Source organism: Lutra lutra, chromosome 4 (assembly GCF_902655055.1).
Source record: "Lutra lutra chromosome 4, mLutLut1.2, whole genome shotgun sequence".
In the NCBI taxonomy this organism is placed as follows: domain Eukaryota; kingdom Metazoa; phylum Chordata; class Mammalia; order Carnivora; family Mustelidae; genus Lutra; species Lutra lutra.
In genome coordinates this window covers 90705467-90732512 of record NC_062281.1, presented here as the reverse complement: position 1 = coordinate 90732512, position 27046 = coordinate 90705467, and the positions used below count along the sequence as shown (strand labels likewise).

The 27046-nt window shown below is 43.0% G+C and overlaps 2 protein-coding genes across 4 annotated transcripts in view; both read right to left on the bottom strand.

The window, feature by feature from the left end:
• Window positions 1–2713: 2713 nt before the first annotated feature.
• Window positions 2714–10800, bottom strand: ENSA (endosulfine alpha). Of its 2 annotated transcripts, XM_047724010.1 has the most exons (4): window positions 10586–10788; window positions 8722–8847; window positions 7311–7477; window positions 3365–4474 (listed from the first exon to the last, which is right to left on the bottom strand). In XM_047724010.1, the coding sequence occupies exons 1-4, from the start codon at window positions 10640–10642 to the stop codon at window positions 4459–4461; spliced, it is 366 nt and encodes a 121-aa protein (XP_047579966.1). In that variant the 5' UTR covers window positions 10643–10788; the 3' UTR covers window positions 3365–4458. The 2 variants fall into 2 exon arrangements, with proteins under 2 accessions (XP_047579968.1, XP_047579966.1); XM_047724012.1 differs by lacking the exon at window positions 8722–8847 and having other exon boundaries at window positions 2714–4474; window positions 10586–10800.
• A 12858-nt stretch (window positions 10801–23658) lies between these two features.
• The window catches only part of GOLPH3L (golgi phosphoprotein 3 like), a 36789-nt gene continuing 33401 nt past the window's right edge, over window positions 23659–27046 (bottom strand). For both annotated transcript variants that reach the window (XM_047724008.1, XM_047724009.1), the window contains exon 5: window positions 23659–26003. In XM_047724008.1, the coding sequence (XP_047579964.1) occupies window positions 25576–26003 (428 nt within the window). In that variant the 3' untranslated portion in view covers window positions 23659–25575. The remainder of the gene's footprint in view (window positions 26004–27046) is intronic.

Sequence of the window (27046 nt, the reverse complement as noted above, 5' to 3'; positions counted from 1 at the left end):
ATCAGAATTTAAAAACCAGATAACTTAACACTAGAACCAGTCGATTGCTAAATCCTTCACCTTTAATTAAAATCCCTTCTCCACATAATTTGGCAGTAACCTCCCCAAAACACAGATCTGACCAGGTGTTTTCTTTGCCATCCCCTCAGTGGTCCCTAGGCCTGCCTGCCGTATCCTCTGTCATCTGGCTCCTGTCTACCTTCTTGGCTGTGGACCAGCCCCTCCCTAGGACTCAATCCTGTTGCTGAAGCACCACCCATTCCACACTGTCTCATTCTTCTCTAAGTGTTGGTCTATCAAAAATGCCCCTTATCTCCTTATCTTTCTGGAGAAGCCCTGTTCCTCTCTCAGAACTTACTTCATAAAAGTCTTCCTGATCACTCTTTCCCCAGCCCTTTGCAGCTATTGGAGTGACTCGTGCCTCCACTCTCAGAAGCTATGGGACTTGGGCAAGTTATTGTTTTAGTTCCCTCATTTGTGTAATGGCAGCAGGATGACCATCTACTCAGAGAACTGCTGTGAGGAATAAATGAGAGGATGTAAGTTAAGCACGTAGCATGGGGCTTGACACATCCTAAGTACTCAAAACATTTAGCAATTACTTACTCATCCCTGTATCTCTATGTAGCTAGGCCTCTACAACCCAAGTGTAACATTATAGTGTGCTTTCTTCAGGTGGAAAAGAAAGCACCCACATATCACTTTTATTTTAGCACAGTGACTGGCATATTTTGGACTTTTATTAAGTAATTGAACTGGACTATTATTTTTTAAAGATTTATTTTTAGAGAGTGGGGGCAGAGGGATAGGGAGCAGAGAGCCTGACCTGGGGCTAGATCTCCTGACCTGAGCCAAAACCAGGAGTCAAAGGCTTAACCGACTCTGCCACCCAGGTGCCCCTTGAACTGGACTATTTAAGTACCACCTGTCTTTCAAGGCCCAGTTCAATTTCCATTTCCACCAGTAATATTTACCTAATGATTCTAGCCCTTTGGATTTTCCCTTCTGAGAATTTGTTTTTATTTTTTAAGATTTTATTTACTTATTTGAGAGAGAGAGAAACAGTGAGAGGGCACAAGCATGGGGAGAAAAAGGCAGGAGAGGGAGAAGCAGACTCTCTGCTGAGCAGAGAGCCCATCCCAGGACCCTGGGATCATGACCCGGGCAGAAGTCAGACACTTAACAAACTGAACCACCCAGGTGTCCCTGCACTTTTATTAAAAAAGATTTATTTGAGAGAAAGAGAAAACCCAAGCGGACTCTGCCCTGAGCGTGGAGCCTGATGCAGGGCTCAACCTCATGACCCTAACTAAGATCACCACCTGAGTGGAAACCAAGAGAATTCTTTTACCACAGCCTGACTGCATGATGCTATGCAGTCTTGCATCATATGTTGAAGTGTTGTTTCAATGAAGCTCCAAGTTCCTCCAGGGCAGACACCATCTCTTATATTGTCTATCTGCCCAACAATAGCTGATGTTTCTAATTGCAAAGTGAGTGTTCAACAGTTAGATGTGAATGAACAGATTGGCCCAAGCATGGGATGCCTCTACCTTCCTTATCATTAGTGAGTCCCCCATCTCTAAGAAATTTCAGCTAACAACTTATCTCCTGATTCTCCTTCCCTTGGCTCTTGGCATTCTGCTTAGAACATGAATTTGCATTTATTTTTATGCTTCCGTCCTGGCTTAGCTTCCCTTTCCTTGGTAACTTCCCTCAAGGCCCAGTAGAGGGCACTACGCACCCCAGGGCTGCTTGTGTGGGTGCTGCTCGCTCACTGCAGATCTTCTGAAAGGCAGCTCTCCAAGTTATTTGTCTTTTGCCCGAGTTTTTCCATGCCCAGGCCACATCAGCTTAAAATAAATGCTGCTGGACAATAATCATGGTGACTTTATCCCTGTCACCCTGTGTATCAGATGGCTGAGAGGCTTGTCAGCAGAATCATCACTCAGCCATGTTGGAGGAATGAAGAACTCTTGACTCCATTCTTTGGAATATGGGCAGGAATTGCGCTTTGAAGCAGTGCAGAGCAGTCTGTTCTGGTTGTGTGGCGGCACAGTGTGGGAGTGAGGAAGAAGGGATGGCAAGGTTTTATACTGTAACAGAGACTGCCACAATCCTTTCTTGGCACCCCAGGATTCCTAAGACTACAGCTTAAAACCAAGGACCAGGGAAGCCAGGAAAAATGGAAAAGTCATATAAAAGCCTAGATAGAAGGCGCCTGGATGGCTCACTTGGTTGAGCATCTCGGCTCAGGTCTTGATCTCAGAGTCCTGAGTTCAAGCCCAGCACTGGGATCCATGCCCAGCATGGAGCCTATTTAAAAAAAAAAAAGCCTAGATACTATCTCAAGCTCTTCAGTGAACTAACTCTGCCACCTTATAAGTAATTTATCTTTATACTTCCACTTCTTTATCTGTATTAAAAATGAAACTGCACTGAATGATCCCACATTCAGCCTCACTGATCTCACTCCCCAGCTGTAATCCACCTGGCAAACATACACTAGAGATGGCATGCTCAAAAAGTCATGGGACTGGTTTAAGGGGAATAAGGATGAGAAGACTCGCTAACCCCACCACAGTAAACATTCTACTGTGTGTGTGTGTGTGTGTGTGTGTGTGTGTGTAGCTCCTAGTTTTGAGTTTATAACTTCTGAAGTAGTATGTGAACTTCCGCGTAACTTTTCTTCCACAAAGACAATAAACCCCACAAAGGCAGGGAATGTTTTTAATGCATCTCCATACCACTAGCTTACTCAGAAAGGCCAACGGTTGGGAGGCATCACAATCCCCTGGCTAAATCAGGAGAGAACAAGTCAGTAACATCCTGAGTAGCTGAACATATTTGGAAAACTTCTAATTAAGGAGAAAGAATGAGTTAGATGCTGAGAACAACATTCCTAGTCCGGTTTGGAAGTATCCTTCCCCCCTCAGTGAGCTCAAGAGTTGTCTGGAATATCTAGGCCTACTGGACCTTGTTTATCTTCCTTGGTGCATACTCATTTGAGAAGCCAATCACATTTGGGAAAATATACTCTCCTACTCAAAGCTGGGTAAAATGGGCAAGTAGACTACCACATGTGAATGTTGTGTGTGTCAGGGAGACAGAGGTGAGTTTTTTGGTATCTTTCTTTTCTATAATACATTCATAAGCAGTTTTTAAATTCTTAAAGTGGCAGGATTCTGGCCATGCTTGGGAAGTGGTGAGGAAAGGAGTCACTCTGCCCCGCGCTGGCCACAAGCAGAAAGGCTTGAGTTCCTTTGGGCTTATTACTAGAGGTCACATTTCTCCTTCACAGACAGAACTTATGAAAGAATGGAAGACTGAAAAGGGAAAAGGGAGAGTGGGCTTTTCTTTTTTACTTAGCCTGAACTAAGCTCTAGGTGTTATAAACTATTTAGATCAAATCCTTCATTTTGTGAGCCAAAACCTGAGGCTGATGCATCTCCTACATTAGCTACAGAAACAAAAGGACAGAGAGGAGTCAGGAAAAGTCCAGATCTATATGCTAACATCCCTAATTCCCTCTCCCCGAGTGATGGAAGCAGGGAGCCCAGTCATATCCCATAGTAAGGGCCCCTATTCCTTAGAACTCAAGGCCCCACACCAGCTTCTCCCCTGAATGGTGTCTTATTTTCATTTTCTTCCCTTTCCCCAAACCCCAATAAAACACACCAACTGCTTCAGAATATTTCTGGGTTGTGTTTTTTTGTGGGTCGTCTTTTTTTTTTTTTTTTTTTTTTTTTTCAAATACTGAAAAAGTCTCCTGGGCTCTGTGGGGCTCCCCACACTCATGGCCCCCTTTCCCCACACTCACTGCCCTTCTCCCCACAGCAAATCTATTTCAAGGACAGCACTTTTTTTCAGTGAACAATTAACATTAACTGTGTTCTCAGCTTGCTCTGCAGAACCAGAGGAGCTGTTTCCATCTGTCATATATAGATGGACATTTTTTTTTTTTTTTTAATCTGACACCAGATCCCCAGCCACATCCAAGCAAACAAGGCATTTTTCTACAGAGCTGAATTAGAACTCATCTGGAGTCTATGCCATCCCTCCCCCTCACACCCATCCCACACCAGCCACATGGTTAGGAAGGATAGTCAGGAATGTTTTTATCAACTCCAAGCCCTATTTCATATCCCCCACAAATTTTCCACCCCACCCTCTCAAACACCACACCCACACCCCCCCACCCCCTCCCATCCCCGCTAGGATTTCACTGAGATTTCTCCCAACAGTTATTTGGAAAAGGTAAAACAAAAAAGGTTCAGGGTCTTGGTGCTCAGCCCAAGGGGCTCCATGCGCTGGGACACCGACGGGCAGGGGCTTCTGCCTCTCCAGCCCGCACCCGAGCCACCTCCTGACCCCTGGCTGCAAAAGCAGGGAGGGGGAGGAGCCAGCACAGGACCCAGGAGGGCAGCGTCTCAGGATCTGGCGGAGCCCCGGGCAACATCATTCAACTTGGCCACTGCGGACGAACACAGAAGAAGAAAAAGAAAACACTGTCAAGTAATAGGGGAAAAAACCCGATGTTCCATCCCAGTCCCTACCCCATGACTCTTCCGTACTTAACAATCATTAGGCTACCTGGCACAAGCCTGAATCCAATCCACTGAGAGTTGAAGAGAAGACAGAGAGACAGAGGAGAAGGGAGAGGGGAGAGGGAGAAAGAGGGCGGAGGAGAGGGAGAGAGACGGAGAGGAGAGGAGAGAGGGAGAAAAGGGGAGGGGAGAGAATTTCAGTTTTTTTCTATCCACAAAACAAAGTGTTCTCCATCTTTCTGGAAATACCCATGAAAGCAATACAGAAAATTCTTTAGACAAGATCAAAATAACTCGAGGTGTGCAGGAGATTAAGCTGCCTGGCCTAGGGCAGGCTTGGTTTCACAGGCATGGCACAGCCAGCCGCAGCAGCAGGGGATAATGGGGACACACACACAGTGATGAGGAGGGGACAGCATGGAAACTGGGGCCTGGCAAAACACATGTTGTTCTGAGTGGATTTAATAATCTAGGTTTAATCGAAGTGATTTGGATTTGGATTTGGGAATGACCCTTCTTTGCCATGAAGTGATGTATTTCATACTGTGGAAACAGGTGGCAAATACACAATGTGGCTCGTTTCTTTGTTTTCTTAGCCTTGAAGACGACCAGGTACAGAGAGCAAGCAAGACCAACAGTTTCTGATTTCTCTATTTCCTCTGTTCCTTCCTAAAAAAACAGACTCGTGACCTCAGTCTTGAGGATTCAAATGACCAATAGAGAAGGCAGCTCGGACAGAAAAGAAAAAAGTACAAAATTCGAGAGGATCGGAGATGAAGAAAACGTACAAAATTATATATATATTTATATATATAATAACATGACATATCTATATGTACAACATGGCTGCGACAGTTGAGGAAACTATACAAGGATGTTCGGCAATTTCCCCTTCCCACACAGACTTTAGACTAAGGAAGACAGCATGAGGAATGGAGCAAGAAACACAAAAATTATATACAATTACAAGTGACAGTCAAAGGAGTCTGGGGGCCAGGGAATCCAGGGATCCTGCTCTCTCCATTCCTTCCTCACCAACTCCCTCCTATCCAATCTGAGTGACAGCCTGAAAAGTGAATGGCCAGTCAGGAAAGAAGTATACACACCTGCCATCACCCCACATGTGCATCAGCAAGTTCATGGTCATTCTCATCAGGCCAAATGTTTGGCATATCAGAATTTATGAGGGGAGAGGGCAAGAGAGGATTACAGAATCTTGCTCTCCTGAACAGCTGGTTCTTTTCCTGGCTGTCTCTATGCTAACCAGCAGTAGGATTCAGGCCAAGTTAAGTAGGTTGAAGGTGCTGGCCACTAGCACCACTCTCCCCCACCTGCTCACGAGTCCGCATTGCTGCTACTCATTGCACAGGGGCTGAGTTACCTACCTCTAGGATGGCAGAGCTTTCTCTCCCTGATCACCTTCCCCCACCAGCTTCCTCCCAGGTGAATCATCTTCCTAAGAACCTGCTGCTCTAGCCTTGCCACAGTTCCAAGGCCTGGAGGCTGGCTTCAGCTTGTCCCTTTTCTTCTGTTCTCCCTAACAACACACCTGGCATCTGACTACATCTGAAACGTGGAACTCCACCACATATGTGTGACTGAGCATGTGTCCTCAGGCCCACAGCTGGGCTGCCACAGCAGGTTTTTGTAGCAAAGGTTCAGACTGGAGGCCAGGAGAGTGGGTGGGGCCAGAGGCAAGAAGCTTCCATAGAAGCTAGCTAGCTTAGAATTTTTTCCTTGACCCTTAAGACCACAATACTTCTGAGGCCTCCTTGACTGAATCTGTACCTCCCAAATCTCAATGTCCTCTCTCTGCATGCAGTCCTCAAATGGTTCCCCTCTGTGGGCTTAGCCACAGGTCTTCCTCATTTAGTTTTACAAAAATAGCAAAGACTTTTTTTCAGCTGGCAGTTAAATTAATTTTAAATTTGAATCAATCCTATCTATATTCACTTCTGTTACAGATGAGGAAATAGAAATCCATAGAGGTTAAATGACTTGATCAAGTTTACACACCAGTTCTGCTCAGAGGGCAGCTAGAACCCACATATCTTAACTCCAAACCCAGTGCTCTTTCCACTACCCCATACTTGCAAAAGCAACATGCTGGAAGAGAGAGAGAAGGTACCCATTTCATGTAAATGATGTGCTCCAATCTTTACATTATGTAAGAGCCAGGGCCAACTGTCAGAGACTCTCTGAGTAAGGGAGGTTAAGTGGGCACTGCAGTTTTAGGCAAGCAAACCACTTTTTCTTTTTGAGGATTCTCTAAACCTGCCATAATGGAAACACGAAGCAATAGCAGCCTAAGGGAAAAAAACACTTAGAAGCACAGAAAACAGATCTCATTCACTCTACCTTTCCCAGCTATGTCAGGTTAGCCTCTGGATGTAAACCTACCGAATTATTCCCAAGACTTAGCCCAGCCAATTTTGGGATAGTCTCTTCCAAAAGGAAAAATCACATCTCTGCAGTTTCTCATACAAAAGAAAAAAGAGCATTTGCAGCAATATCCAATCCTAGTCTCTCACTCCTGGGTCCCTACCTGGGCTACAGTGAGGGTGTGGAAATGTCAATTTAATCAAAGAAATGAACTCAGAACCCCTTTCCAACCCGCATCACCTTCTTAGCAGCCCCCAGCAGAATCACAGTCATTTCTGGCTAGCAAGCTGAGAAGAGCTAACTAGCACTCATTCCATCCCTGCTTAGGATATATAAAAGTCCAGCAGGTGAGGAAGGGGACAGAGGGGGGGCCCAGGTTACCCCGCAAGCTTGCTGGTGACGAGAGAGGACTTTCTCTGGGGAAGATCCTGTGGGGTGGGGATGTGGTCGCCAGTCACGAGGTTCTTGTCTGGTCCTGCACTTGGCAGCTGCTTATTCTTCATCTTGGCTTTGGCCATGTTGTAGTCTCCTGAGTCAAAGTACTTTTGCTAAGAGACAAGAGGGATGTTTCAAGTGAGTGAGGAACTCTGGCCTACCTCAAAAGCAAGGAGACTCACATCCATTATAAACCCTCATCATCTTAGATCTTTCCAGTCTTCCTTGATTAACCTCATGCACACAGAGTTTAGCATTAAGTACATGTACTATGTCTTCTCCCCTTTGTGTTCTGACCTTTTCAGGTATGGAAGTAGTTTCCTTGCTACAGTATAGATTTTAGGAGTTAAGAGATAGCCCCTACATCCTTTATACACCCATCAATACTGTATGGTTCAACCAAATTACTGACTATTCATAAAGGCTTACTGAGGACCGGTCAGTGTTCCAATGATCTGGTGCCAAGGAAATAAATAATAAGATATAAAGAAGCATCAATCTGGCAACCTCAAGTCAACAATCTCAAAATTAGAAATGATTCCCTCAGACCATGAATAGAAACTGGGCTTATTCATGAGGATAATGTACTTTTCCTCTGACTCCCACTGCTCCCACACATGTTCCATGGCTGTGACAGCCTGCCCACGCCTGCCTTGCCTACAGCAAGGTAAACTGCAAATCAGCATCACATCATCATCTGTGACTAAGACCCAATAACTAGGATTCTCCACAGGGAATCTGTTTTACTGTCCATTTCATCCATACCTAGGAACACACTCCAGTCTGATGACTTATAATCCCTCAGTTAGTTTTAGGTACCTCTGGGGACAGAGAAACCTGATCAGGAGGCGTACCCTCCCTTGGTGAGGAGGGCTACCCTGGATGAAAAAATGTCTCTTGAGGGAGTACAGTTAATGACTGGTACTAATTTCAAGGGTCTGAAGAAATCTCTTCATTTCAAGTTGAAGAAGTCTAGAGGACAGATGGTTTGATCTTTTTTTGAAATCATGCACCCCAAAATTTAGCTCTCATCTTAAAAAGTACAGTCCTAAAACTCCCACCATCTAAACACACATATGCCTGGGGAAGTCAGCATTTCAGTTTCTAATGTCCTTCTTTCCCTCAATCCCCTAATGCCCCTATACCCAAATGTTTCAACATTAAGCCTTAATATCCTGTTTGGTACCATATCAGGGATTTATAATCATTTGCCTTGCTCTTTACAAGTTTCTAATTGCTCTCTACTACTGCCCAACAACAAAACCTCCAGATAAGCATTTAGGAGAAGCTCTACAGTTCTCATCCCAAAAGCCCCCTTTGGCTCCAAAGTAAGAGGATAAGAGATTGTGTCCCATACCCCTTTCTGGAGTCTCTTCATGAGGAAGTCAGAGCCTCCAGGCTTTTGTCCTAGGCTTGGATATTTGGCCTTTAGCTTTGCCTCCTCGGCTCTCTCAGGGAGAATACCTTCTTTCTCCTGTGTGTCCTGGAGGAAACAAATGGGCCAATTATATTAAAAACTGAGAAGCAACTACTTCTAATATCTAATAACTTTTATACTATTAACTTTTCCTAGTGATCCACCTCTTGCAAACATTGTTTCTATTCTGCTCCCAAATAAAGCTAGAACTTTGTTCAAATCCATGAAGTTCAAAATGACTGTATTGTGAGGAAACCCAGCGCCCCCCCCCCCCCCAAAACCAGCTGCTTCTCACACTACACCTAAGGAACCACCCCGACCTGGGAGTATTGGATTAAAGATAACAGCTAAACAAAATACTTCAATCAAGAGCACACTATAGCTCATTCAGCATAGAAGCTAGGGAAGACAAAGAGAGAAAAAAGCTAACCAGGGCTTCTGGTAACCCAAGATGAATAGGAAAGTTCCCTGGCTGTCCCTAACACGCAGTATAGGTCAAACATAAAATTAAATGGGATAATTCTACTGAGATGTTCTCTTTTCCAGAGTCTAAGGTAGTCATCTGATGAGTCTCTCTATGGAGGAGACTAGAGCTATGTGGCCTCCAAAAACCTCCACCTTAGTAATGGAACAACATCGCTTCAGTATTTCCATAAACATTAGGTAGGAAGGTGACAGGTAGACAGAGATGAAAATGACACTATTTTTAAGCTCAGGAAAATTAAGATATAGGAGGTTCACTAGTATTTACTCACAGTTGTTGCCAAAAAGTCAACACCTTCCCAAGTGGGGCAAGTGATGGAAGTTTGGGGAACATGCCAAGAGCATTCAATTGGTTTGCAGGAGGGTCACACTGTTGTTATTACTCTTTTGCTTTTTGTGAGCCCGATGCTCTTTTCTTTGATGGCTTTTTTTTTTTTTTTTTTTTTTTTTTTTTTGTTACAAGAACCTAAAGCCAAATTTGTGGCTCTTTTAATGCAATTATATTCCCTTCCCTTGACAATCCGGCAGTTATAACCAGCTGCCTTTCACAAACCTCTGAGCCCGGTACTAAATGTTGCAAGTCAAATACAAGCCCCAAGAAGAGATTTACTTGGGGTATTTTCTTCAGAGAATTGTGGGTGAACTAAGTTCCACCGCCCTGGAAGTCGGGGTGGTGGTGGAAAGAGGGTGGCGTCTTTCTTGTCACGACTCTTTTGCTGTCTTTTCTAGGTTTAACCTCCATTATTCTTTATGGAACTCTAGTCCTCTTCAAGCCTATTCGTTCCTGACTTGAGGGTGGGCAACCGACCATCCCTAACCGTCAAAATAGGTCTCTCGAGAAAGTTGCCGCCTTAAACTAGCCATAATAGTTACTTCTTCTCTCTTTTCGGTGCCGATCTTTTAAACGTCTTTACCTCCACCTCTAGCTTTCTGATGCAAGGCCCTGGCCTGGGTTGTTGGGTCATTTACCCCCATTGACCAATAACACACACCGCTTCCCAGTACCACCGGTCCCCTTTCATTCACCCAGTGTTTCCAAACACCCGCCCCGTGCCCAAGCTTGGCCAATGACAGCACAGCTTCAATAAATAGAGCGGCAGGCTTACTGGCCAATCAGAAAGAGCAAGGCACTGACTGACAATGGGCCCAACCAATCAGCGCCAGAGCTGCAAGCTGTGTTGAAGCTCACCCGGAGTGATGCAAATAGTGGCCAACCCCTGTAGAGCTTGAGACCATGGCGACCAATCCGCACTGGTGGGAGACCGTCTCCCGCCCCTCACAGTCGCCCCCGACTCGCCCGCCCGCACCCCCTCCATTTCACCTGCTTCTCCTCGCCGGTCTCCTCCGCAGGGTTCTCCTCTTCTTGTTTCTGGGACATGGCGGGACCAGGACTGTGGAGTATAGGGGGCCCGGGAAGTCAACCGGAGAAGGGAAGGGGGAGGGGAAACGGGGACAACCTGCGCTGCTTCTTCGGCTCCTGTCACTAGGGTTGCTCAGTCAAAATGGCGGCCCTTGCCTGTGACGTTGTGTCCGCCCCTTCCAGTGGGAGCCAATGAGAGTGGGGTAGCTGGGACATGACGTAACGATCTACCAATAGTTACTGGCTAAAGGTGGGGTCTTTGGAGGCGACAGGCAAGCTGGAACACCAATCTGGAATGAGAGTGAGCCCCAAGGACCAATTGGAAGCCCGTGGGGGATCCTAGGGGCGGTGCTGCTAGCCTTGGCATTTTTGCTCCTTTGGTGGGACCAGATTTCCATCAGCTCTAGCGCTTGGTGCCCGGAAGGCTTTGCGGGGCTTCGAATTGGAGAGCGGAAGGATGGAAACCGTTTACTTTCAGATGGAGAGGATTAAGCTTTGCGCAGTGTTAGCAGAAAATTATCAATCTCCAGAAAATAATTTGGAGGTCAGGGTGCACCTTAAGTTGGTACTGATCACTATTGCAGATGTACTTGGTGTGTGGTACGGAGAGACTGGGACCCCCAAACCAAGTTGTCTTGCACAGACGGCTTTACGTTCCATGATTTAACTCATCTGTACAGTTTTATACTTGTTCAAGGTCAGCCCATGGAGAATAAGTTCTTGAAACGGAAAGCACAGTTCTAGGTACATGGTAAACATTTAGTAAATACAGTTAACATTAGTTAACGTATCCTGAGTTACAGTTCAACAGTATTTGAGTGTTTGTGTGTAGATGGTAATGTATTAGTTTTACAGCGGTACATACAGAGTAAGACAGTCTCTGCCCTTAAAAAGCTTAGTTTAGTGGGCATGAGGGGAGGGTTTTCACAGTGTGCCAGGTGTAGCCTAAATCCCTAAGAAGAGATTTTAGACACGTCTTACTGGAGCCTTAGTCCACAGTTTTATATTAAAAACAAACATTAGTTTAAGACTGATAACACTGCAAAAATTCATACTAAAATTTAATTTTCCAGGCAGCTTCTTGTGACAGTCTTGGGGCTATCTGCTCAATTTTCTGTATAATTAGGTGTACTTCTGGAAAAGTCCGGAAGCACTGTAAATAACAGATTATTATAAAAGGCAAAATCTGGTAAGCATTGAAATAAAAGTGTTAAAGTGCTTATAGGGGTTCAAAGGAAGACTAATTCAGTTTAGATTCCACACCCCCAGCCCCCAAAAAGACTTCATGAAGGAGGTGGTATTTGTTTTTTTTTTTTTTTTTTTTAGATTTTATTTATTTATTTGACAGAGAGAAATCACAAGTAAGCAGAGAGGCAGGCAGAGAGAGAGGAGGAAGCAGGCTCCCTGCTGAGCAGAAAGCCCGATGTGGGGCTCGAACCCAGGACCTGGGATCATGACCTGAGCCGAAGGCAGCGGCTTAACCCACTGAGCCACCCAGGCGCCCCGGAGGTGGTATTTGAAACAAGTTTTTTTGTTTTTGTTTTTAAAGAGAGAATGTGGGGCATGGGGGAAGAGGCAGAGAGAGAATCTTAAGCCAGCTCCATACCAGTGCAGAGCCTGAAGTGTGTTGGGGGGGTGGAGGCTCCATCCCATTACTCCAAGATCATGATTGGAGCCAAAATCAAAAGCTGGACCCTTAGCCAACTGAGCCACCCAGGCACCCCAGAAATAAGTTTTAAAGAACTTAGCAGTTTGCTGGGTAAAGATGAAGGCAAGAAGGGTATTCTAGGTACAGGGCTCAAAATGAAGGCCAGAAAAACAGAATTGAATGCAGATATGTAGGGCTTTAAATGCCAGGATAAGGAACTTGTGAATAATTTAGTAAGCCATCTGAGACATTTAAGATTTTTAGGCCAGAGAGTGGCAGATCAGAACTGCTCTTTAGGAAGATTAATGTGGAGGTAATGAATAAAAATAATTCAGAATTCCAGGCAGAAAGACACCAGAGACCTGGCCCTCTAGCCAGGGGTGTACTGCAATATTCTAGGTGGGAGATAATTGGGATTTAAACTAGAGAGTGCAGTGCTTGCTTCGGCAGCACATATACTAAACTAGAGAGTGTAGAAAACTGTGAATCTAACTGAGAAAGTCTTTGACAATGGAGTATTTGGGATTAACAGCTGAATACATATAGGGAATTAGGACCCCATGTGCTTCAGGATTACTAAAGAAACAATAAATTCAAGAAGAAGGGTGCCTAGGTGGCTCAGTCATTAAGCATCTGCCTTTGGCTCAGGTCATGATTCCAGGGTCCTGGGATCGAGCCCTGCTTGGTGGGAAGCCTGCTTCTTCCTCTCCCCCTCCCCCTGCTTGTGTTCCCTCTCTCACTGTGTCTCTCTTGTCAAATAAATAAAATCTTAAAAAAAAAAAATTCAAGAAGAGGAGTCAATGTGGGAATGGAATTGGAAATAGGCATAAGATGAGGTATTTCATTTTGACTTTTTAAAACCAGTGGGCCATTTTGTGGAGATATCCAGGCAATGAAGCCTTAGATAAAGACCTCTGAGATCTCCTCCAGAGCTAAATATTTAGAGGTCTAGGAAATGTAGACCTAGAGTTTGGGAGACAAGAAGAAGGTAATTATGAATAAAACTTCTTCACATAAATGTAAATAAAGTTGTGGAAGCAGATGATATCACCAAAGGATAAAGAGATAAAGAGCCCCAAGATGGAAACCTGGGCAAAAGGTGGCAAGGGACACAGATACACAAGATCAAAGGGGTAAGGAGAAGAACGAGGAAAAAAGTGACAGAGAAATTAAAGATGGAGAGGACAGGGGCACCTGGGTGGCTCAGCTGGTTAAGCATCCAAGTCTTGATTTCACTTGGGTTAGATCTTGGGGTCCTGGGATCAGGCCCTATGTCACCCCCAACTTCCGCTGAGCTCTGTGCTTGGCAGGGGGTCTGCTTGAAGATTCTTTCTCTACCTCTCCCTCTGCCCCTCCCCACAGCTTGTGTGTGTGTGTGTGTGTGTGTGTGTGTGTGTGTGTGTGTGTGCGCGCTCTCCCTTTCTCTCTAGAGTGAATAAATAAATCTTAAAAAAAAAAGATGGTGGGGACATAACTACTTGCATGTGGTTAAAGAGTGAGGAAGTGGTAACAGTATTGAACAGTAAGGCAAAGAAGGGAATCAGAGCAATGAATTGAAGAGGGAGCAGTAGAGGATTTTCTTTTTTGGAAAACAGTAAAGATTCAAGCATGTTTTCAGAAAAGGCAAGGGTCTAATTGAGAGAAACTAAAAATGTAATTATCCATTCTAAAGAGGAGATAATGAAAGAATTAAAGTCTCAGAGGAGATCATTAGATCAAGAGGGAGAGAGGCAGACAGGCTGGAGGGGAAATGTACAGAGAGATCTTGAAGTAGCTAAACATTTAGGGAGGTCACATTGAATGGCCTTGCTCTCTGAGATCAATCTTTGGAGAATAAAAAGGATGGAAGGGTGGGATAGAGAATCTAGGGAAAATGGGGGTAGAAACAGCACTATAGAAAATAGCAATGGTTCAAAACAGGAAGAAAGATCTGAGATTGGATGGGTCTGCATTTGTAATAGTCCTAATCACCGGGGCTTTGGTCAATAACTCCTGACTGCCTTGGAATGGAGAAAACAGACATCCTGTTAACAAGGGCAAAGGACTGCAAAAGAAGGAGCAGTGGAGGGAGGACAATGAGGAAGTCTAGATTGCTTTGCTGGTTTGTTGGTCATCTAGGCTTTTCAGGAAAGACAGAATAGAAAGGAGATGAAGAACTGGCCATGACACAGATGAAGCTCAGATTTGGAGGCAGAAGAGTAGGAGGTTGCAGTGAGAGGGGAATTTCACTGTGTATCTAAGAAGGTGGAGAAATTATAGGTTATGATGAGCTCTAGTCTATAATTATAATTGATGGCAGATATGGCATGGCTATAAAGTCACTGACTTTGATGTGATCAAGTAAATGTGAGGTCACAAATGTGGAAGTCTCAGAGCATAATCATAGGGAAGGAGGTTAGGATGGGGTAACTGTGACCTCTATGTTGAGAATGAGCTACAGGTCTCCAACACATATATGTTATTTAAATACATAAGGCACCACATTGTAATACCTACAATATTAGGTAATATCTACGACACTTACCAAATAAGTTATATTTGTGTTTATTTTTTATTTATTTTTAAATATTTTATTTATTTATTTGACAGAGAGAGAGAGATCATAAGTAGGCAGAGAGGCAGGCAGAGAGAGAGGGGGAAGCAGTCTCCCCACGGAACAGAGAGCCCAATGCAGGGCTTGATCCCAGGACCCCGAGATCATGACTTTGAGCCGAAGGCAGAGGCTTTAATCCACTGAGCCACCCAGGCACCCTGGTATTTGTAAGTGTTTAAAAGAACATCTCTGGCGGAGCTGGTCAAGGAATGTTTCAGACAAGGTAGAACCTAAACTGGGACCATAAGGATGAATAGGAAGGTTGGAGATTGGTAGGCAGCAGGAGGGAGGAAAGGAAGACAATTTAGAGGACCTCCTTATCTTATAAAAGATTAGAGGGTAAATGAGGACAATGGGAAAGGGAGAAAGAAACTTTAGCAAGAATAACAACTTCCTCGGGGAAGAGAGATCCTACTAGCCCAATCTGTATTTTTGAAAAACTCCCCAAAGAGAGTCTACAGATAAGGCTGATCTGGGAACCTGTGTAGAAACAGCAAATCATGAAGCTGTTTAGGTTGCTGGGGTCCTGAGGAGATTAGTAAGTCATGCTAAAGTTTTGGTGTTTCATGAAAACAAAGGGGAACCCAATTTCAAGCAGGAAAATGGTACTGTTATTTTTTTTAAAGGTGGCATTATGAACTTAATATTTTATTTATTTATTAAGATTTTATTTATTTAATTTTTTAAAAAGATTTTATTTTATTTATTTATGAGAGGCACAGAGAGAGTGAGAGGCAGAGGCAGAGGGAGAAGGCTTCCCAAGGAGCAGGGAGCCCGACGTGGGACTTGATCCCAGGACCCTGGGATCATGACCTGAGCTGAAGGCAGATGCTTAACCATCTGAGCTCAGGCTCCCTATTTTTTTAATGGACACAGAGAGAGGGGGAACACAAGCAGGGGGAGTGGGAGAGGGAGAGGCAAGCTTCCCGGTGAGTAGGGAGCCTGATGTGGGGCTTGATCCCAGGACCCTGGGATCATACCTGAGCCAAAGGCAGACGCCTAACAACTGAACTACCCTGGTACCCCCAGAAAACAGTATTGTTAGACTTGGGATTTGGAAAGATTTAACTGTGGTACCTGCATGGAGAGTGGTCTGGAGGGAGGCGGGAGACCAGCTTGACCTCTGACTTATGGTAGCCCAGGCAAGACTTGAGAGGCCTGATCAAAGACAGAGGCCATGTGAACAGAGAGGAGCTAAAGAGACAAAGGATATTGGATGTGGGGAATAAAGATGAGGAGAGAACCAAGGATGAATCCCAGGTTCCTCAGTGAAGTGCCATTTACAGAAAAGCAAGAAGAGCAAATTGGAGGAAAGGAGTAGGGAGAGAAGGGAACTTGAACTTATCTTTCAGGATTTTTTTCTTGTCTATGTCTGAATTTTTCAAGTCAGGACCTAAATCTGTTCACAGAGTATGAGATGGGATATCTGGGAATAACACTAAAATTTGTCAGTGCTTTAGCTACATGCTACAGAAGAATGGCCAATAAAAAGAAGTGAGACTGCTGACATATCTTGGTTTAAGACCTATGCTGTTTGCGCCCTCTGATGGGCTAAACTGGGAATAACAGGAAATTAACCAAGCTATATCCTCTCCTTGCCTCCTTTACAAACTTACATACTTAGAATGGGCCTGAAGTGTAGCCTAAGGAAAAGTAGTGATCAGAATAGTACAGAGCTAAAGAAAAAAAAATTTTTTTTGAAGATTTTATTATCTGACAGAGAGAGAGAGAGCACAAGCAGGGGGAGCAGCAGGCAGAGGGAGAGGGAGAAGCAGGCTCCCACTGAGCAGGGAGCCCAATGTGGGGCTCAATCCCAGGATCATGACCTGAGTTGAAGGCAGACGCCTAACGGATTGAGCCACCTAGGCATTCCCTTTGCTCATTTCAATGTCTTTTATAATTTTTTCCCTGAAAACAAAAAAGCCCCTCTTTTCATAAATACCTCATCTTGGCCTTCCATTCCATTGAAGTTCCATTGAAGTTGCATTAAAGTGCCAACATGTTACCCAGAAGATACCAAATCAGTTATCAGTTGCCATTGTAAATTTGGATTATCACATAAACTTTAACTAACAGCTACAATGTGAAATATTGGCCCAGGGAAGGCCCTAGAGAAAATCACAGAAAAGGAAGAAAATGTACCTGGTGTCAGCTACTGGTAGTAGCTTTCTCTTTGTTGTAGTTTTTGTATTTAAAAGAGTCTTCAGCTGAAAGAGGACAGTTATAACCCCAAAGAATGGATCACTAATGAAACTTAATGTGCTACCTAAGACTTGTAAGGGAGTGAAGCAAAGGGCTTTCAACCTTAAAAGGCTGTCAGTGGAGGTGGGGTGGGTAAAGAGGTAGGAGGCTGGAGCAGGAGAAAGAAGGTTTATTTTTATTTTTATCTGGGGGAAAGGGAGAGCAAGAGAAAGCAAGGGAAGAGCAGAGGAAGGAGTAGACTCCCCCCTGAGCAGGGAGTCCAACACAGGGATTGATCCCAGGACCCTGGGATCATGAGCCTGAGCTGAAGGCAGACACTTAACTGACTGAGCCCAGGCACATGAAAGAGAAAAGCTTAAGAAGAGTATCACTGGTGGGTTTCTTGGGCAGCCAAGCAGGTAGATTCTCTTTCTTCAAACCTCTGTTTTCCCTCCCTCCTCATCCTCATTCCCTCTTCTTCTTTCCCTCTTCCCTTGTCCTCTTCTTTTTTTAGATTGTCTGGATTTCTCCTTTCCAACTTCTTTTCCTCCATTAGGCTTTTTCCATTTATCTGAGAAACACCGTTAAGGTAAAACTGGTCAGTGCTGTTAGAAGTTACCCTCAGAGAGTAGTAACTGGGAGGGAGCACAAGGCCAGTTTCTGAAGTGCTTGTAATGTTCTGTTTCATAATCTTGGTGCTGGTTACATGGGTGTGTTCAGTTTGTGAAAACGGAGCTGTACACTTATTACACGTGTATTTTTCTGTAAGTGTATTTCAATAGAAGTCTTAAGCTAAAGCAAAACAAACACCCCCCCGCACCCCGGCCCCTGCTGCTTGTTTCACTTGCTTCAGGTAAGTGACTGGATACTAAAAGGGGGTATAGAGAAGTGTACAAAGTGATCTGCACATTTTTGCCCACAGTCACCAGCCACTGTTTCCAAGGTCTCATGACTCCAGTTTTGGCTTATTGACAAGGGGCAGTGGCAGTACTAATGGAAAATCATGGAAGAGCCCCATCCTCGTTACCTTAAACAGACAGAATCAAATACACAGAAGAAACTGGGAGAGGTTTGGGGAATAAAGAAGTCATGGGGTGAAAAGTACAGCATAAGGGGGCGCCTGGGTGGCTCAGTCAGTTAAGCGTCTGCCTTCAGCTCAGGTCATGATCCTGGAGTCCCAGGATCAAGTGTCCCATTGGGCTCCCTGCTCAGCGGGGAGTCTGCTTCTCCCTCTCCTGCTTCTTCTCCCCCTGCTTGTGCTCTCTCTCAAATAAATAAAATCTTTTTTTTTTTAAGATTTTATTTATTCATTTGACAGAGAGAGAGAGAGAGAGAGAGAGAGAGATATTACAAGTAGGCAGAGAGGCAGGCAGAGAGAGGAGGAAGCAGGCTCACTGCTGAGCAGAGAGCCCGATGCGGGCCTCGATCCCAGGACCCTGAGATCATGACCTGAGCCGAAGGCAGAGGCTTAACCCACTGAACCACCCAGGCGCCCAAATAAATAAAATCTTAACCCACTGAGCCACCCAGGCGCCTGCAAATAAATAAAATCTTAAAAAAAAGAAAAAGAAAAAAAAGTACAGCATAGGGAATATAGTCAGTATCTTGTAATAACGTTGTATGGTGACACATGGCGACCACCCTTACGGTAAGGAGCACCGTGTAATGCATAGAATTGTTGAATCACTATGTTCACCTGAAACTAATATACATTTATGTCAACTACACTTCAATAAAAAAAAGTCATCTTTTTTTGTTTGTTTGTTTGTTTTTATTTTAGAGAGGGAGGGAGGGAGAGAGAGAGAGAGTGAGTACCAGGGGAGGGAGAGAAGGAGAGGGAGAACTCTGCGTTGAGCCTGGAGTCAGACTCGGAGCTCAACCCCTGGACTCTGAGATCATGACCTGAGCTACAACCGAGTCAGATGCCCAGCTGACTGACCCACCCAGGCACCCCCCAAAATCATCTATTTTTAAAACATGTCTTATATTGCCAAAAGCATTTTAAAATAAGTATTTGCTCAGTTTTTTTAAATGCTCATGATGTTCTTAAGAATCTGGGGTGCCAGGGTGGCTCAGTAGGTTAAACACTGGCTCTTGATTTTGGCTCAGGTCATGATCTCAGGGTCCTGGGATCAAGCCTGGTGTTGGGCTCTGCACTCAGCGGGTAGTCGTCTCTGGATTCTCCCTCTCCTTCTCCCTCTGCCCCTCCCTACTGCTCTCTCTCTCTCTCTCAAATAAGTAAACCTTAAAAAAAGAATCCATTCAGCTATTCTGCTACCTTCTGTACTTTTCCCTCTTTGATCATAACCATCTCTCTCACACCCAAACAGAAGTTTAATTTAGTTGTTGTTGTTTTTTAAGATTTATTTATTTGAGAGAGTGAGAGAGAGAATGGGGTCAGGAGGAGCACAGGGAGAGGGAGAAACCCAAGCAGATGCACTGAGTTCAGAGCCTGACACAGGGCTTGATCTCACAACCCATGAGGTCATGATTGGTGCTGAAACCAGTCTGACGCTCAACCTATAGGCACCCCTAATTTAGTTTAATATAAATCAGTTTAACCTAAGTTATCTAAGAACTTCTTGGCCTCCACCTGGAGTTTAAGAAAAGCTGAGGTGACAGAGCTGGGGAGAAATTGTTTTTAATTTTAGACTAACTCAGAAATATTTTGAGGTATTATGACTAAATATCCGGAAATCTTTGAAGAAGTACTCAACATGTGAGTGGGAGGAATTTCAACATCTCTGAAATGCAAGAAGAATTTTGGCTTTGAATTTTTTCCCCTCAAATTAGGAAAATGACGCACATCTACTGGGCTACTTATGTGGCAAAAACATGTAGATTTGGTCAAGAAGTCCTTCTGAAGGGGTAAAAGCCCCTAGATTCCTGATTTCTAAAGTAAGTCCAGATAAAATATGGTATTTTATCTGAACTTACCTCTCTGGCAGAGAGGTTCAAGTAGGTTGAAAAAACCCAAAGTAGTGGACAGATTATTGATATTCAGGGAAAAAAATCTACACAAAACATGTCTATTTGAAGAGCTCTTAGGGAATAGTTGATACCCCCCTTCCCAGTTGAATCTACTTTTTTTTTTTTTAAAGATTTTATTTATTTATTTGATAGAGACATGGAGAGAAAGGGAACAAGCAGGGGGAGTGGGAGAGGGAGAAGTAGACCTCCCACAGAGCAGGAAGCCCAATGTGGGGCTCAATCCCAGGACCCTGAGATCATGACCTGAGCCAAAGGCAGAGGTTTAACCCACTGAGTCACCCAGGTGCCCCTACTTTTTTATAATTTGGAATGTAAAGGGAACTAATGACAGTAAGTTGGACTGCTAGAAATGGGAGATTTCTGCCAGGAAGTGATCTTGGCTTTGTCTGACTTACATTCTGAGATAGTTAATCTGCTTGCTGGGAGAGATGGCTCCCTTTCTCACTTAATACACAGTTATGTCTGTCTGTCTCTTTTTACTGGAACTCAATGAAGAGAAAAGGAAGACAGACCAAAGCCTGGGGAAGAATTGGGGACAAAGGAACAGAGATCCATGTATACATGTAATAGATAACAGGAAAAAAAGTTCTACCTAATTTATTTCAGCATTAAAACAATTATTTTTATTCTTTAGGGAGTAAAACATTTTTAGAAATCATATGAATATGTGTCTACAGGCATTTTAGTTATGTGGAAAAGTGGAAGAACAAATTTTTAATCTTTTTTTTTTTTTAAAGATTTTATTATTTGACAGAGAGAGAGATCACAAGTAGGTGGAGAGGCAGGCAGAAAGAGAGAGAGGAGGAAGCAGGCTCCCTGACAAGCAGAGAGCCTGATGCAGGGCTCTCTGAGATCTGAGATCTCCAGGACCCTGAGATCATGACCTGAGCGGAAGGCAGAGGCTTTAACCCACTGAGCCACCCAGGCGCCCCCAATTTTTAATCTTTTAATTAGAATCCTCTTCACAGTTTTTTTAAAAATTTGATGTCAGAAAAAAGGAGAGAGTAAAATATTTACTGTTATAAAAAACAACCCTTTAACCTAGAATTCTATATTCAGTGAAATTATCCTTCAAAATGGAAGGATAAATACCTTCTCAGACAAAAACTGAGATAATTCATGTGCAGCAGATATGCCTTGTAGGAAATATATATATATTTTTAAAGATTTTATTTATTTGACAGAGATCACAAGTAGGTAGAGAAGCAGGCAGAGAGAGAGGAGGAAGCAGGATCCCTGCTGAGCAGAGAGCCCAATTTGGGGCTTGATCCCAGAACCCTGGGATCATGACCCAAGCCAAAGGCAGAGGCTTTAACCCACTGAGCCACCCAGGTGCCCGGCCTTGTAGGAAATATTAAAAGCAGTTAGAAGCAAAATGATATGTCAGAAGCTCGGTTTTATAGAAAGAAAAGCACCAGGGAAGGAATAAATGAAGATAAACAAAAATAGATAATTTTCTAGTTTCAAAAAACTTTTAGTTTACAACTTAAATATATTCCCTTAGAATGGTATCTTTTAGAAATTTAAAGACATGTGAAAAGCACACATATTCACACACAAATTCCAGCACATGACAAATTATTTTGGACATACTGTAGTCCTGCCTCAAATAGTTCAGCTCTTCCTCCTCAACCTGTAAAGATTCTTCAAAACCGAGTTTAAATGGAGGCAGGAGAGAGTAATGGTTAAAAGCATGTATTTGAATTTACACTCTGTGTCCTTAGGCAAGCCTTATCACCTGAGTTTTCTTTAAAATAACCTTACGGGATTTTAGTGTTGTGAGGAATAAATAACATATAAAGTAGCATAGTACCTCACAAATGTGCAGTACATGAAATCTACTATAAATTAATACAACTCCTCTAAGTCTGTCCTATTGGTCCCAGGAAGAAGGTCACATCTTTCTTTGTGCGTCCAAATATTAAGATTTGGGGTGCCTCGGTGGCTCAGTTGGTTGGGTGTCTGCCTTTGGCTCCAGTCGTGATACCAGTGTCCTGGGATCAAGCCCCACACCGGGCTTCTTCTCCCCCTCCCTCTGCCCACCTCTCCTCTTTCTTGTGCTGTCAAATAAAAAAATCTTAAAAAACACAACAAGTATTTTCTATTTCTATTAGAGCGGTAATCAAAAAGTATCCTATTTGTCTACTTTAATGTGAGTTCTTGGAGGTGAAATTGTGTCCTATACAACTTTTTATTGTCAACACCTAGCAAGTGCCAGTTATTGGCAATTTTAAAGGCCAAATTTGTAAGTACTCAATATTTTGGGGATGAACGAATTACAGCAATAAAATATCAAGCAGTGGTCTTAAAATTTAACATGCAGCTTTTGGAGTCTGTGTTTAAAATGCAGCTTCCTAAGCCCGTAACCTACCAGAGATGGATTTACTACAAACCTGCTAAATATTAGCAAGGTAACCCTCACCCCAAGGTGATTTTGGTACAGTACTCTTTGCACCACATTTTGAAAAACATTACATAAAGGTAACAATGCTTTGCTTGAAATAAAATAAACAAGTATAAACAATTCTAGTAAATATATTTCTTACTGTCCCTGTGCTATAGACATTATAAAGAAGGGAAGAACAATAAGCCAATTATAAATACGATTATCTTTTTTTTTTTTTAGGATTTTATTTATTTATTTGACAGAGAGAGAGATCACAAGTAGGCAGAGAGGCAGGCAGAGAGAGAGAGAGAGAGAGAGAGGAGGAAGCAGGCTCCCTGCCGAGCAGAGAGCCCGATGCGGGATTCGATCCCAGGACCCTAAGATCACCCCATGACCTGAGCCAAAGGCAGAGGCTTAACCCACTGAGCCACCCAGGCATCCCACAAGCACTATTAGCTTTTTGTAGATGCCACTTTTAGGCAACAGGCTTGAGCAATGGAAATTTGAGCAAGGCAGAATGGCCCACCATTACCCCCTGAATACAGACAGGCCCATCTCAGGTGAGCCACCTCAAAATATCCAAAGGCCCCAGCTAACCAATGGGCTACTTACAACCAGGCACAATTACCGAAAAAGGGAAAATTCCCTATGTCCCATACCCCCTCACCTTCTCCCTTTAAATACAGTCCCCACAGTCTCTGCTTTGTTGTCCTGCCCACCGCTCCCTTGCAGTGTATTCAGTAAACTTCTATCTCTTTTGTTCTGCTTCAGGTGAAATCCTTTCACCACATGCACCCCCAGATTCCACCTAGTTGCCTCACAATTGGGGGCTCCATCTAATTGGGAGAGACACCATACTGTTAACTCTGTCACAGAGAAGTATGTTACCTGTGTTGCCAATTTAAGACTTCCAGCTCTTAGGTGAGCTTAGGTATCACTTGCAAGTAAAACATACTTCTTTTCTTCATGATAATAATGTTATAATTGGGTAAATTATTTTGATTGAGAAGAAGACACTATTCAGACTACAACATTAGCTGCTCTTCAGATTAGCCTTGATGTGCCCTGCCCCCCAGCCTATATATGTTACAACTCTATTTGTGTATTCCTAATTTTCTGCACAGGATGAAACAGGATGGTCTCCTGGTGTAAAGGGATAGTGTTACTGGCCTTGTATGGAATGTTCTTATTTCCAATTAAAATGACTGAAGTAAAAAAAAAAATGACTGAAGTAGTACAACCAGAGAACCAATAATTGATATTTATTATACAGAAATGTGAAGGCCATATGCATTAAAGGAGAAGGTGTTTTGCAGTGAATACAGATTCAAACTGAAGACATCCTCATTGAGATACAATATAAAAATAAACACTGACCAAGAGTTGCAAGAAAGAACTCAACTCAACTTCTACTCCCCACCCCCCCAATCAAGCTGATACTTTCCACAGGAAAACCTGGTTTCAATTCGTACTGAATTGTTCAAATGGAAAGGAAAACTAAGGTAGATACAATACATGGACTGCTTTTTGTACTTTCAGAGAACCACATGGAAACTCTACTCAGGCTCACATTTAGAATTCATTTCACACTAAAATTTGTATCTCTAGTCACATAAGCAATACCTGAAGTGACAAACTTAATTGAGTTAATTGAGTTGGGGAATTCTATGGGGCTAAATAAGTTTAGGGGAGATGAAAGTTACAATCATTCATTTAATAGCTGAAGATCTGATATCAGGTCTGGGTTGGCTGTATTAGCCCTCTGACAGTCTGTTTCTATGTAATGGTCAAGAGGCATGATTCATTAAAAAAATTTAGCTTAATAAATGCTTTCCAAACACTAGGACTTTGCATCCGCAAGCTTTTGACACCAAATTACTCTTCCAATAGGATCTGCCTTCATCTTCTCTTTGCATTCACCACTGAATTGAAAAAATTGAAACTTTTTAGAGATTTGGGTAGATAGATGACTGTGTTGAAACAAGACTAACAACTAGGAGGATAACTGTGGATTATATATGGACAAAAATACTCCTAGGATGCTTAAATATAGACAGAATCTATCAGTTTACAAAGTAAGTTGAAAATAGGGAACAAGAACATCTTGAATTTAGATGGAGTTTCTGGACTCAGGATGCTGCTATTCAGCAACTGAAATTTATAACTTCCTCAATTCAGTCAGAGACATGTAGAGTAATCTGGAGGAATCAGGACAGTCATGTGCTAATGGGTGGAAATTCTCATGCTGCCTCCCTCCCTTGTAAATCATACTGCTGACTGAAGGACATGAGATACATGGACATGAGAGATTCATTTTTTTTTTTTATTATTCAGACTTTGTCCTAATGAATGAGGTGGTAGGATAATGCTAAGAGAGAATATAGAATATATTTCTGATTCTAGGCTGTGAGAACAGGCAATCAAATTTGCAATATTCTCATTAGATTAGAAAAGGAAAAATGAAAAAATCATTAGTGGGACATACAATCCCAGAGACCAGCTGCTCCAAATATTAGTATTATCTCCACTGCCCTTATTCAAAGAGACAGTTATTACAATAACTACATTACTTAATAGAGCCTGAGAGACAAAGGCTGTGAAAACATGTATTTAAGGTAGAAAACAGGGGTGCCTGGCTGGCTCAGTTGGTAGAGTATGTGACTCTTAATCTCAGGGTCATGAGTAAGCCCCACATTGGGCATGGAGTCTACTTTAAAAGAAAAAAAAAAAGGACAGAAAACAAACCTTTTTTTTTTTTTTTAAACAAACTTTAAAAGATTTAATAAATGGTTTGCTCTAGATCTCATTCACATTTTCTGACCAGAGAACTCCAAATCCCACTTAGATATTCCTGCTCATCCAAAAGCATACAGATGGAAGTAAACCAAGAAATGAGAGAAAATGATTATTGGATATATGTGGATTGACCTAGTTTATTCACCTCTGTAGTGGAAAAATAAGAAGAAATAAAGTATGTTTACAATGGCTAAAGTTTATGGAGAAGCGCTGAAGCTGCTATCCCCAAATCTTGTGTCTGATTCAAGAGAAGGAAAAAAGAAATGATGAAAAACATCTCATCACACAAAACTCAGTGTGGTGTCTCTGACAGTCACCAGCCAGCAGGGGAAAAAGAAGAAACCCATCCACTGGCTTTAGGATTTATTAAAGGCTGCCAGCACAGCCCAGATCATCTCTGTGGCACTGTGCTTTGTTCCCTCCACTTCGGGGTCCAGTTCTACTAGGTCCTTGGCTCGATTCATTGCCACATCATACTTGTCATCTGTCAGAGAGGAGAAGACATTCTCTAGCACGTCAGAGGAGTGGGCTAGCACCAGGAGTGCTAGTGTTCGCTTATCCATACGCTGAGGGTCATTTACCCACCGCTCTAGGACACTATCTTGAAGTTTTTTCACTAGTCGCTGTTTCTCTGTTGTATTGGTCACTGGATGAGTAGTCATGTCAAATAGGAGGAAATTCTGCTTCTCAGTGGTTAGAATACCCTTTTCTACTAGGTTCTTTGCAATTCGCTCTCTTACATTTCTCAGCTGGTACTGTAATTTGAAGGGGTTCCATGTCTCACCTTTGGGGAAAAAAAACAGAAGACTTGAACAACCCTATAAGCCAACTAGACCTATCAAGATATCTACAGAACATTCCACCCTAACAGCAGAATACATACCCTTCTCAAGTGCACATGGAACATCCTCCAGGATAGACCATATGTCAGGCCATAAAATCAGTCTCAATAAACTTAAAAGGACTGAAAGCATCCAAAGAATGCTATCCAACCACAACAGAATTAAATTAGAAATTAACAGACAAAAATTTGGGAAATTCAAAAATATGGAAATTAAACAACATATTCCTAAATAACCAATTGGTCAAAAAAGAAATCACAGGGAAATTAAAAAAATACTTTGAGTTGCATGAAAATGAAAACACAACAGACCAAAATTATGGGCTGCAACTTAAAGCAGTGCCAGAGAGAAATTTATGACCCCAAAAGATATATTAGAAAAGGAGATGTCGGGGCACCTGGGTGGCTCAGTTGGTAAGCATCTACTTTCGACCAGGGTCCTGGGATCAAGCCCTACATCGGGCTCCCTGCTCAGAGGGAAGCCTGCTTCTCTCTCCCACTCCCCCTGCTGTGTTCCCTCTTTCACTGTGTTTCTCTCTGTCAAATGAGTAAATAAAATCTAAGGAAAAAAAAAAAAAAAGAAAGAAAGAAGAGGAGATGTCAAATCAATAACCTAACTTTCTACCTTAAAAAAGTAGAAAAAGAAGAGCATATTAAACATGAAGGAAGCAAAAGAAAGGAAATAATAAAGATTAGATAGGAGATAGATAGAAACAATGAAAACAATAGAGGAAACCAATAAAATCAAAGTTGTTCATTAAAAAGATCAACAAATTGGGGCGCCTGGGTGGCTCAGTGGGTTAAGCCACTGCCTTCGGCTCAGGTCATGATCTCAGAGTCCTGGGATCGAGCCCCGCATCGGGCTCTCTGCTCAGCAGGGAGCCTGCTTCCTCCTCTCTCTCTGCCTGCCTCTCTGCCTGCTTGTGATCTCTCTGTCAAATAAATAAATAAAATCTTTAAAAAAAAAAAAAAAGATCAACAAATTG